Source organism: Rhinopithecus bieti, unplaced genomic scaffold (assembly GCF_001698545.2).
Source record: "Rhinopithecus bieti isolate Rb0 unplaced genomic scaffold, ASM169854v2 scaffold_4104, whole genome shotgun sequence".
Taxonomy (NCBI): Eukaryota; Metazoa; Chordata; class Mammalia; order Primates; family Cercopithecidae; genus Rhinopithecus; species Rhinopithecus bieti.
The window spans coordinates 1,681,845-1,694,564 of record NW_016804554.1 but is presented as its reverse complement, the minus strand read 5'-3'; the positions used below and the strand labels follow the sequence as shown (position 1 = coordinate 1,694,564).

General features: G+C 35.4%; 1 protein-coding gene across 2 annotated transcripts in view; it reads right to left on the bottom strand.

Moving 5' to 3' along the window:
- Positions 1–6,822: 6,822 nt before the first annotated feature.
- GIN1 (gypsy retrotransposon integrase 1) overlaps positions 6,823–12,720 on the bottom strand; it is a 32,499-nt gene continuing 26,601 nt past the window's right edge. For both annotated transcript variants that reach the window (XM_017869154.1, XM_017869155.1), the window contains exon 8: positions 6,823–7,182. In XM_017869154.1, the coding sequence (XP_017724643.1) occupies positions 6,908–7,182 (275 nt within the window). In that variant the 3' untranslated portion in view covers positions 6,823–6,907. The remainder of the gene's footprint in view (positions 7,183–12,720) is intronic.

The window sequence follows — 12,720 nt, the reverse complement described above, 5'->3', positions numbered from 1 at the left end:
TAGCTAAGACTTCTAATACAGTTGTTTCTTGACATCCGCAGGAGATTGGCTTCAGGACCCCTCAAGGATAACAAAAATCTGTGGATGTTCAAGTCTCTTATATAAAATGGCACAGTATTTGCAAATACCTATACATATCCTCCTGTATAATTTAATTTTTAGATTACTTATAACTAATACAATGTAAATCTTAAATAGGTTTTTTTTGTATTTTTATTGTATATTATTGTTTAAATATTTTTCATCTATGATTGGTTGAGTCCATGGATGCAAAACCTGCAGCTATGGAGAAACAATGGTACTGTATTGAATAGTAGTGGTGAGGGTGGGCACCATTGTCTTCTTCCTGATCTTACAGTAAAAGTTTTCAGATTTTCACTAGAGTATGATGTTAGCTTTGGCTTATCATACACGACCTTTATTATGTTGAGGTACATTCTTTCTATACCTAATTTGTTGAAAGATGTTATCAGGAAAAAATATTTATGTCAAATGCTGTTTCTGCATTGATTGAGATGATCATAAAACTTCATCCTTCAATTCTATTCATGTGGTGTATCACATTTATTAATTTGTGTATATTGAGACACATTTTTGCATATCAGGGATAATTTTCATTTGTTCATGGTGTATAATCCTTTTAATGTATTATTAGAATCAATTTGCTAGTATTTTGTTGTGAATACTTGCATCTATGTTCATCAGGAATATTGGCCCATAATTTTCTTTCCTTGTAGTTTCCTTATCCAGCTTTGGTATCAAGGTAACAGTTTTGCACAATGAGTATGGAAATGTTTCTTACTTTTCAATTTTTTGCAAGAGTTTGAGAAGGATTGGTGTTAATTCTTCATTAAATGTTTGGTGGAATTCCCCAATGGAGTCATCAGGTTTTGGTCTTTTCTTTGCTGGAAGGGTTTTTGATTACTGACTCAATCTCTTTACTTGTTACATGGCTCTGTTCAGACTTTCTGTTTCTTCATGATCCAATCTTGGTAGTTTGTATATTCCCAAGAATTTATCAATTTCTTCTAGGTTATCCAATTTGTTGGCATATAATTGCTCACAGTTGAGTCTTATGCTCCTTTCTATTTTGCTGATATCAGTGATACTTATTCTTACACTTATAATTTTAAATCTTTTCTCTTTTTTCTTAGTCTCACTAAAGGCTTATCCATTTTGTTTATCTTTTCGAAACACTAACTCTTCATTTCATTGACATTTACTATTTTTCTAGTCTCTATTATGCTTATCTCTGCTCTGTCATTTATCTCCTTTTTTTTCTGCTTTGTGCTTAAGTTCTTTTTCTAGTCCTTGAGGTATAGAGTCAGGTTATTTCTTTAAAAAGAATGCTATAACCTACTCTCTTAGAACTGCTTTTGCTCTATAAGGTCTGATTATTTTGTTTCCCTTTTGTCTCAAGATATTTTTACATTTCAGTATTGCATTCTTTTTTGACCCATTGGTTGTTCAGGAGTTATTTGTTTAATTTCTACATACTTGCACGTTCTTCAGTTTTCCCCATTTTGGATTTCTAGTTTCATACCACTGGAGTCAAAAAAGATACTTGATATACTTTTGATATCTTCCTAAATTCATTAACACTTGCTTTGTGGCTTAACATGACCTACCCTGGAGACCGTCCTGTATGCACTTGAAAGGAATGTGTATTCTGCTACTAATGAATAGGAATGTTCTGCATACACTGTTAGGTCCAATTGGTCTATAGTGCTGTTCAAGTCTGCTATTTCCATGTTGATTTTCTGCCTGGATGATCTATCCATTAGTGAAAGTAGGGCATTAAAGTCTCCAACTATTATTGTATTGCTATTTCTTCATTAATTCTGTTACTATTTGCTTTATATATTTAGGTGTTCCAATGTTGGGTGCATATATATATTTACAATTCTAGTATCTTCCTGATGAATTGACCCCTTTATCATTATATAATAACCTTGTCTTTTGTGAAAGCTTTGGACTTAAAGTCTATTTTGTGTGATGTAAGTGTAGCCACTGCGCTCTCTTTTGAGTACCATTTGCATGGAATATCTTTTTCCATCCTGTCACTTTTAGTCTATATGCATCCTTAATCTGAAGTCTCCTCTAGTCACCATATAGTTAGAGCTTGTTTTTCTTAATCCATTCAGTCACTCTTTTGATGGAAGAATTTAATGCATTTAAAGTAATTACTGATAGTTATGGATGTACTACTGCTATTTTGTTCATTGTTTTCACTGTTTTGTAGGTCCTTTTCCCTCTCTTCCTCTTTCTGTCTTCCTTTGTGATATAACAATGTCTTGTGGCAGTACACTGTGACGCCTTTCTCTTTATCTTTTGTATATCTACTACAGGTTTTTTCTTTGTGGTTACCATGATGCTCATCTAAAACATCTTATAGTTACATAAGTCTATGTTAAGCTGACAACAACTTAATTCTGATTACATACAAAAACTTTACACTTTTTAAATTTCTTCTCTCCCCATGTTTTGTTATTAATATCACAGTGTCGTTAGATAACATGTATCCATTAACACGTTACTGTAGCTAGTTTATGAAATATTTTTGTCTTTTAACTTTCATTCTAGAGTTAAAAGCAATTTACACACCACCATTACAGTATTCTGAATTTGACTATGTTCTTACCTTTACATTAAGTTTAATACTTTAATATGTTTTCATGTTGTTAACTAGCATCTTTTATTTCAACTTAAAGAACTCCCATTAGAATTTTCTGTGAGACAGGTCTAGTATGTCAAATTCCCACACCGCTTTTTTTCTGGGCAAGTCTTTGAAAACTCTTCTACACTTATGAAGAACAGCCTTGTTTGGTATAGGATTTTTGGTTGAGTTTCTTTGGCTAAATATATCATTCCACTCTCCTGGTTTGCAAGGTATCTGCTGATAGTTTTATAAAGGTTCTTTTGCATGTAATAAGTTATTTTTCTGTTGCTGCTTTAAAAGTTTGAGAACTTGAAACTTTTCAAGTTCAATGTTTCAGGGAAGATTTCTTTATACTTCATCTATGTGGGGTTCCTTGGGATTCCTAGACATGGATGTTCATTTCAGTCTCCAGATTTGGGAAGTTTTCTGTCTTTGTCTTTAATAAGCTTTCTTCCTTTTTCTCCGTCTCTGCTTCTTCTAGAATTCCCATAATGCACATTTTTGTTTACTTGATGGCATCTCAAAGGCCCATAAGCTTTCTTCACTTTTGTTTCCTCTAACAAGTCAATTTCAAAGGCTCTATCTTTGAGCTTGTTGATTCTTTATTTTGCTTGATCAAGTATGCTCTTGAAGTTTTTTATGGAATTTGTCAGTGCAGTTACTGTCTTTTTGAGCTCTAAAGTTTAATTTTAAATATCCTTTCTCTCTAACTTCTCAATTTCTTCATGTAAATTGTCTGATTTTGGTTGGTTGTCTGTGCCCTCTTGTAGCTCACTGGGCTTGTTTTAGATAATTGTTTTGAATTATTTCTCAGGCAGTTTTTAGATGGCCATTTCTTTATGGTCATTTACTGGTGCTTTTTGTTGTTGTTGTTCTTCTGGTAGCATCCTGTTTCCCTGATTATTCATGATTCTTGCAGTCTGTGTTGGCATCTGCACATTAAAAAAAGTAGGCACCTCTTCCAGTCTTCATAGACTGGCTTTGGCAGAGAAAGTCCTTCACCAGTCTGCCAGTCCAGAGGTCCATGGTGGGCAATCTAGTGGGATCCTTATGGGGGGTTGGCCTGATATCTGGGTCTTCAGGGGCCAGCCTGCCTCTGGAGTCTACTGGGGAAGACCTGGACCCTGAGCCACAGGGACTGGCCTGGAGCCTGGAACTGTGAATGCCTACCTGAAGTACATTTTAAAGTGTACATTTCAGTAGATTTTAGTATATTCAAAGTTATGAAATCATCGCTACTAAGTTTAGAACACTGTTGTCACCACAAAAAGAAACCCCATACCAATTAGCACTGTGTAGCCATGTTTCTCCTTTGTAGGAAAGATGTGCATAACTTTGCAGCAACTGTTAAGATCTAATGCTCAGTTCATCATGTTTTCCTTCCCTTGTCATGATGACCTGTTATTCCAGAGATGGGGAACCATGGCCCCACATCTAGAAGTGGTGATGAAAATGCAGACAAGCCCTTGATGAACAAAGAGAAATACGTGGGGGAGTCCAAGAAATAAAGCTTTGTTAAGTTACTAAGATTTTGGCAGTGGTTTGCAGACACAGAATAATCTAGCCTAACATGATTACTAAACACAGGATAAAAGTCTGTTTAATGAGAAACTACTTAGAAGCAAAAATCAAAAAAAAAAAAAAAATGTTTAGAGTTGGTTATTTTAAAATGACTCAATACTAATCACCTTCTTGAAATGGGGGGAAAAGAGGCTGATTTTGAGTCAGATAATCATTAAAAGAAGTTACTTCATTTGAACTAAGAAAAAGCCACTTACATTTATCAAAAAGATGTTCTAATATGACTCTCTTCTAAACTTTGTTCTGCTGAGGAAAGCAGGATAGGTAGCACTGTTTGATACAATTATGTTTTAAAAAAATTTTTTTTTTCTTCCTGGAATTCTGTTTGAAGTTTATTTGGTCTGTGGTATAAGATGAGGTCCTAGATTCACACCCTACACTAAACACTTTTCCTTTCGCCTATATTAAACATAATCTTTCTTCTTAAATGAGTAATCAGAATACCCCAGGTCTCCAATTTTGATATCACATTACTGTTCAGTATGGTTGTGAAATAAAATATGTGAGATATTCTGTAGTGATCTTAAGACAGACTGTATTCATTACCAATGCTACAGGCCTAGTTTACATTTTTATTATTCATCATCACTGCAAAGTCCTCTCAACTAATCTCCATGTCTTGTTTTCTCCTCTTCTAACCTATTCTTTATTAGTTGCCAGATTAAACTTCCAAAAACACAGTTCTGATTATGACACTTTCTTATACAAAGTTTTTGCTCTCAGAAAAGAAATAATTTAGCCAGGCATTTGTATTATTGCTAGAGCTACAGTAACAAAGTCCCACAAACTGGATGCCTGAAATAACAGAATTTTATTGTCTCACAGTTCTGGAGGCAAACGCCTGAGATAAGGTATTGACAGGATTGGTCTTCTGAGGAATGAGGAAAAATGTATTCAATGCCTCTCCCCTAATTTCTGGTGGTTTTCTGGCAATCTTTGCCATTTCTTGGCTTACAGAAGCATATTAAACTCTGCCTTTATCTTCACATGGCATTCTCCTTGAGTCTGTATTCAAATTTCCCCTTTTATCAGAACACCAGTAATACTGTATTAGAACCCACCCTATTGAAATATGATCTCATCTTAACTAACTACAACTGCAACAACCTCATTTCCAAATAAGATCACATTTTGAAGTCTTGGGGGTTAAGACTTCAACACAAGTTTTGGGAGGGACACATATCAATCTTTAATAATATTCAAAGGTCTCCTTAAGGCTTCCTACTTACCTTTTCAGCTTTATCCCTCATCTTGCTTCTTTATTTTATATCCGAGGAAGTGTAGACAACAAGAAGCCCTGCCCTTTTATGAACTATTACAATACTTTTCCATTTCTGTGTATTACGTCTCCCCTAATTCTTTTGTATCCATTTACCAAATCTTAAACATTCTTCAAAGTCAAGCTTAAATGATCCTTCTTCCATAATGATAAACACAAATTTCCTATGTAAAAACAACTTCTCTCTTTTTTGCCTCCCTAAGTACATTATCTACACCTGTCTTCTGCAATTTAGCATGCCTTAACTTGTGTTGTACATGGCTTACACAGTTTATTACTTACCAGACAGTAAGTCCTTTATAAGAATGAGGTACACATTTGACTCATCTTTTACTTCCCACAGTTCTTTTCACAGTGCTTTAGAATATTTATTGAACAATATTTATTCTATATTTATGAATATCATAGAAATTACATTTTAAAATCTTGACACTGGTTATTTCATGTTTTTTGATTGCAGAAAAAAATTCTTAATGGACACTTTTGTTGTTGTTGTTTAGACAGGTCTTGCCTTGTCACCCAGGCTGGAGAGCAGTGGCATGAGCACGGCTCACTGCAGCCTGGGGTCAAGCAATGCTCGTATTTCAGCCTCCTGAGTATCTGGGACCGCAGGCATGTGCCACCACAGCCGGCTAATTTTTAAACATTTTTTGAAGAGATGGGGAATCCCTGTGTTGCCCAGGCTGGTCTCAAACTCCTGGGGTCAAGTGATCGTCCTGCCTTGGCTTCCCAAAGTGCTGGGATTACAGGTGTGGGCCACCGTGCCTGGCTGATGGTTTAATCTTTAATATATAGTATGAAAATAAACAAATGCTTCCCAACCAATACATAGTTTCAGACCCTAATCCTGACCCTATCTAACCAATTAGATAATTTGAAATTACCAATATCCTGTGAAAGCTCATTAAATAATCCTATATTTTTTCATACAATCTTGTTTTTAGAAGTTCTAATGAAACAGAAAGCAGCTTCATTTCATTCATTGTTACAGTTGATTCAATATTTATAAATTCCACTCAAGGTAGTTCAAACTTACTGTTTAAAAGGTAGAGAATTTCAGAAAATTTAAAACTGAGAAACGGTACCAAAACCATACAAAGGTTTGAGAGATTTGGGCTGGAATTTATTTCCTAAGAAGTAGGGGTGCTTTGCCTGTTCTCTTTTTAGAAGAAGAAGTGAATTCTATATATTACATGTTCCTTTGCCTTCATATATATGTATACTGATATTCAAATGTGGCACAATTTTAGATAATAACTATAAAATAAACCTTCAGAAATTAGTCATTAAGAATGTGTCAAGATACTTCTTCTATACAACTTTTTTAATGAATATCATTAAGAATTTATACATTCTAAACAAGCACTTTAAATAAATTTTGGTATTTACTAACTTAAGTATTCAAGAACCTGGTTTGAAGAGTCCAACAGACTGAAAGTCTGCTTTTCAAGAGTACTATGATCGTCTATCAATGGAGAGATTTTCGTATTTCTATATTCTAATAGTTCACGATCCTTGCTTGATGTCAGTAATTCATTATCAACTATACCAATAGTTGCATCTTCCACCAGAATATTTGCTTGATATGCTCCAACCGGAATTTCAGGTAATCCAGTGTAGTCATGATCTGCCACTACTGATCCTTGCAAGAGATAAAGACTTTCTGAAAGAAGAAAAATCATAATTTGACTTTTAGAATTATAATTAAGCATATTTTTTAATTAAACAATTTTAAGTGATGAATAAAATCCCAGGTAATAAAAATTAACTATCAAGATTAACTTCTAGGGAGTTCTATGGTCTACTAAATAAATATGAATGTCAAATAATAAAAAAAAAATGATATATACATTTGACAGTTCATACATAAAAAATGCAGGAAAGGTCAAGGATTTTAAAACTGCCATTTTTCTATTCCCTCGACCTGTCTTTGGTAGATATGTATGTATGGGGAACACGGGATAGGAGTGAGAATTATGGTATAGATTAAACATAAAATTATAAGGCTGTGCACAGTGCCTGACGCCTGTAATCTTAGCACTGCAAAGCCAAAGCCAGTGGATTGCTTAAACCCAGGAGTTCAAGATCAGCCTGGCCAACACGGCAGGAAAAAACAACAACAACAACAACAACAACAACAACAACAACAAAACACTCGTCTCTACAAAAAATACAAAAAAAATAGCAAGGTGTGGTTGAGGGTGTCTGTGGTCCTAGCTACTTAGGAGGCTGAGGTGGAAGGATCACTTGAGCCTGGGAGATTGAGGTTGCAGTGAGCCATGATGGCACCACTGCACTCTAGTATGGGTGACAGACTAAGACCCTATCTCAAAAAAATAAATAAATAAAAAATAAAACTATTTTTGATAATGTTATCCTTAATATGCTTCTGTAGAGCATTTCTGGGTGAATTAATAGGGTCATAAAATTATTTTAACAAATATAATCATTAAATCCTTGCATTTACAACTTAACATAATTTTCCAATCTTTATAAAACCCATATCGGAAAAATAATATCAAATTGTTACAGTATGAAGTTAAAAACAACATGCCAACTCAGGCTTATGTGATAATGTGTAAGAAAGTAGGCTGCAATGGAGTAGTGTAAAAAGCTTAGCTTATTTAAATCTAATTTGATACCAAAATTCTTAGGAACTTTTGAGGCCTACCTAAGCCATACTGAAGTGCTGACAGGGAGTCTTCCTTGTCAGTCTTTTATTGTACGTTGAGAAAATATATCATCATCATCAAGAAAAAAATATTTAAAATGAATGTTAAACTGATGGCAAATCTTCTATATACAGACTAATATGTATAAAAGGATTACTCCCTATCTGGTATTTCAATTCATTACTATAAGAAACTCTTTTACCAAAGCTGATTAACTTCCTGGACCCCTGCCTTCTCTTTCTAAATGTTCCCCCAAAACATCAGAATATAGATATAGATATATTTATCTTTATTTACTTATCATTCATTCATTCATTCATTCATGGTCTTGCTCTGTCACCAAGGCTGGAGTGCAATGGCATGATCACAGCTCACTGCATCGTTGACCTTCTGGGCTCAAGTGATCCTCTCACCTCAGCCTCCCGAGTAGCTGAGACTATAGGCACATGGCGCCATGCCTGGCTAATTGTGTTGCCTAGGTTGGTCTCCTGAAGATGTTAATGGGTTAAGGAGCTCTCAAATTTTAAGATCAAAAAAGCGAAAGGAAGATTAAATGCCTGTTTAGATTAGAGACCAATGTCTCAGAACAGATGAGTTTGCTAGTATATTAAGTGTCTCAGAACAGATGAATTTGCCAGTATTTTTGAAAATCAATCCTACTCTACTCATCCTCATAACATTATTACAAATAGCTCACTGAACCTATTTCAATCCCAGAAGTTCATGCATTTAACAACTTTCAATTTACAAACTTTAATAGATCACACAAAGCTATTTATCTCTACCAAAAGATGGCATAAGTGGGCTTGGGCTCATATGGTCATTTATTCTGCCCATAATTCTGAAAGACAAAAAAAAAAAAAATCATGCAGCTGGGCAGTGGCTCATGCCTGTAATCCCAGCACTTTGGGAAGCCGATGTGGGCAGATCACTTGAGGTCAGGAGTTAGAGACCAACCTGGCTAACACGGCGAAACCCCGTCTCTACTAAAAATACAAAAACAGGCATGGTGGCATGTGCCTGTAAACCCAGTTACTCGGGAGGCTTAGGTGAATCGCTTGAACCCAGGAGGTGGAGACGGCAGTAAGGTGAGATCGCACCACTGCACTCCAGCCTAGGCGACAGAGCGAGACTCTCTCTCAATAACAACAAAAAATTATGCAACACATGAGATGTGCTATACCCAATAGCAGCAAGAGGGAAGAAAACATGATCAATAAAATTGAAACACTTTCAGAGTATGTTGCTAGAGGTTTAACATCAAAGTTTGCAACTACCCTACTGTTAATACTAGAAAAGGCTAGGAAGTAGTTTATAAGAGAACTTTAAAAGGTTAGGTAGGGTAAAAGTGTTGCTGATGAAATTTTCTACTAAGTCATGGAGAATTCCATAGGTTCAAGGCCTGTACACTCCTGCAAAGTTATCAGTGATGGCAGATACCATAGGCATTTAAGAAATGTCCAAAGACTCTTTCAGAGGATTAACTGGGAGGTTTTCTGTCTGTAAAAGTTTTTCCATACAGATGAAGTAGGACTATTTTAGAAAAATATGTCTAGTAAACATATGTCAATAGGGAAAAAATACGCCTAGATGTAAAGCTCTTAGAAATTATCATTTTAATTTGCTGAAATGGATTCAGAGACCTTGAACTTGAGTACCTCCTAGTTACACTGGTTAGAAACAAATGGACATTAACAACCTCACTTGATTTTAAGAGGAGAGCTTTTGTATGTAAGTAAAATAAGACACACACACACACACACACACACTTTTTCTTGTAAAAAAATTAATCTTTAAAGTAACTTTTTGTAATAAAACTGTAGAGAACAAGGACTACACTCAGCAAATTCTACATAAATCACTTTATACACAATAGAAAACTACTCTGAATATGTCAAAGGCCTGCTTGTTTAGAAAAAAATTTCTCATTCATTTGCAAGGTTAAATATGTTTCAACTCCTACTATGGTCTAAATCTACTGGAGGTAAGAGAAATGCTCTTTAATTTCAATAAAGATAATCAGAAAAGAGACTCTTGGGGCCTTACATGTTGAACAAATAATATTTTGGATACACTGGGCTATATAAAATATATTATTAAGGTTATTTTCACTTATTTCTATACTTTTCAAAATGTGGCTACTAGAAAATTTTAAATTACATAGCTCTTGTATTATTATTCATCTGTTGGACAACACTAATCTAAAACAATCCTGAGTGAGGGATATAGAAAAGAACATGATTAAACTTTTGCCCTCAAAACACAGAGGTGGGGAGTAAACAAACATATCATATTAAAGATCTTTTCTAGTCAGTTACATTACGTAATACATTTCACTAAGTATTTTTTTCTCATTCTATTAATTTAGTTATGATTATGACATCTGTTTGATGAAAGCATCATCACAGTTTTGAAAAGACTGAATGAGTAAGTCTTTAGTTTCTTTGAAATTAAAATCTTTTCAAGATATTTCNATACTTTTCAAAATGTGGCTACTAGAAAATTTTAAATTACATAGCTCTTGTATTATTATTCATCTGTTGGACAACACTAATCTAAAACAATCCTGAGTGAGGGATATAGAAAAGAACATGATTAAACTTTTTGCCCTCAAAACACAGAGGTGGGGAGTAAACAAACATATCATATTAAAGATCTTTTCTAGTCAGTTACATTACGTAATACATTTCACTAAGTATTTTTTTCTCATTCTATTAATTTAGTTATGATTATGACATCTGTTTGATGAAAGCATCATCACAGTTTTGAAAAGACTGAATGAGTCTTTAGTTTCTTTGAAATTAAAATCTTTTCAAGATATTTCAGGAAGGTGTTAATCAGCAGTTTTGATACTCATTTTTATTGTAGGGTTTTTTTTTTTTTTTTTTTTTTTTTTTTTAAGAGATGGGGCCTCAGCCAGGCGTCGTGGCTCATGCCTGTAATCCCAGCACTTTAGGAGGCCAAGGCAGGCGGATCACCTGAGGTCAGGAGTTCAAGACCAGGCTGGCCAACATGGGTAAACCCCGTCCCTACTAAAAATACAAATATTAGCTGGGTGTGGTGGTGGGTGCCTGTAATACCAGCTACTCAGGAGGCCGAGGCAGGAGAATCGCTTGAACCCAGGAGGCAGAGGTTGCAGTGAGCCAAGATCGCACCACTGCACTCCAGCCTGGGCAACAAGAGTTGAACTCCGTCTCAGAAAAAAAAAAGATGGGGGTCTCACTTTGTCACTCAGGCTGGAGTGCAGTGGTGGTACAATCTTGGCTCACTGCAGCTCAGTCTCCCAGGCTCAAGTGATCCTCTGCCTCAGCCCCCTAAGTAGCTAAGATTAAAGGTGCGTATCACCATGCCCAGCTAATTTTTGTATTTTTTTGTACGGACGGGGTTTTACTATATTGCCCAGGCTGGTCTCGAACTCCTGAGCTCAGGCAATCCCACCTCGGCCTCTCAAAATGCTGGGATTACAGGCATGAGCCATTGCGCCCAGCCTTAATGTTGTTTTAAGGAGTAAAAATAATAGATTAAAAAATTAATTTTAAATTTCCCTAAGGAGAAAATAAATAAAATTACAGCTTCAAAAAAGTCTGATTTGGATTAATTTATTTCTTCAATCAGAAAAAAAAGATAAAGGTTTCAGACTACTTTTCTTATTTTAAAGAGAAGTGACTAAACTACTCCTATATATGGTCTGACAATCCTCAAACTATTAGAATGTGCTGCCATACTAGTATATCCTTTCCCAAGACAAAATAATAACTATAACTTGATACTGCATCACTGTCATTATAATAACTAATACTGTCAACAGAGAACTGAATAACTGTTGGTTTAGAAATTATATAACTGGACTGGGCACAATGGCTCACACCTGTAATTCCAACACTCTGGGAGGTCTAGGTGGGAGGACTGCTTGAGCCCAGAAGTTTGAGACCAACCTGGGCAACATAGTAAGACCCTGTCTCTATAAAAAATAAAAAAATCAGCCAGGCATGGTGATGCATGCATGTATTCCAAGCTACTTGGTAGGCTGATGTGGGAAGATTGCTTGAGCCCAGGAAGTCAAGGCTGCAGTGAGCTATTATTGTGCAGTTGCACTCTAGCATGGGCAACCATGTTAAGAACCTGTCTCAAAAAAAAAAAAAAAAAAAAGAGAGAGAAAGAAAGAAAAAAATGATATTAACTAAGAGGCCAAAGAAAGGCTCTCTGCATAAACTATATTAATAATAATGTCAAGATCATGAACTTGATACTATAGAGACTATGCTTTGTTTTGTTTCATGAATGCAGATCATAATTGTGGTAGGCAGCATAATAGACCCCTAAAGATGTCAACATACTACTCCTTGGATCCTGTGAATATGTAACCTTACATGGCGAAGGAGAATTTAGGTAGCGATGGAATTAAGGTTGCTAATCAGATGACCGTAAAACAGGGTGATAATCCTGGACTTTTTGGGCAGGCCAAAGGTCAAGGGTCCTCAAATACAGAAGAGGGAGGCAGAAGAGGAGGTTGGAGTAAGGTGATGTAA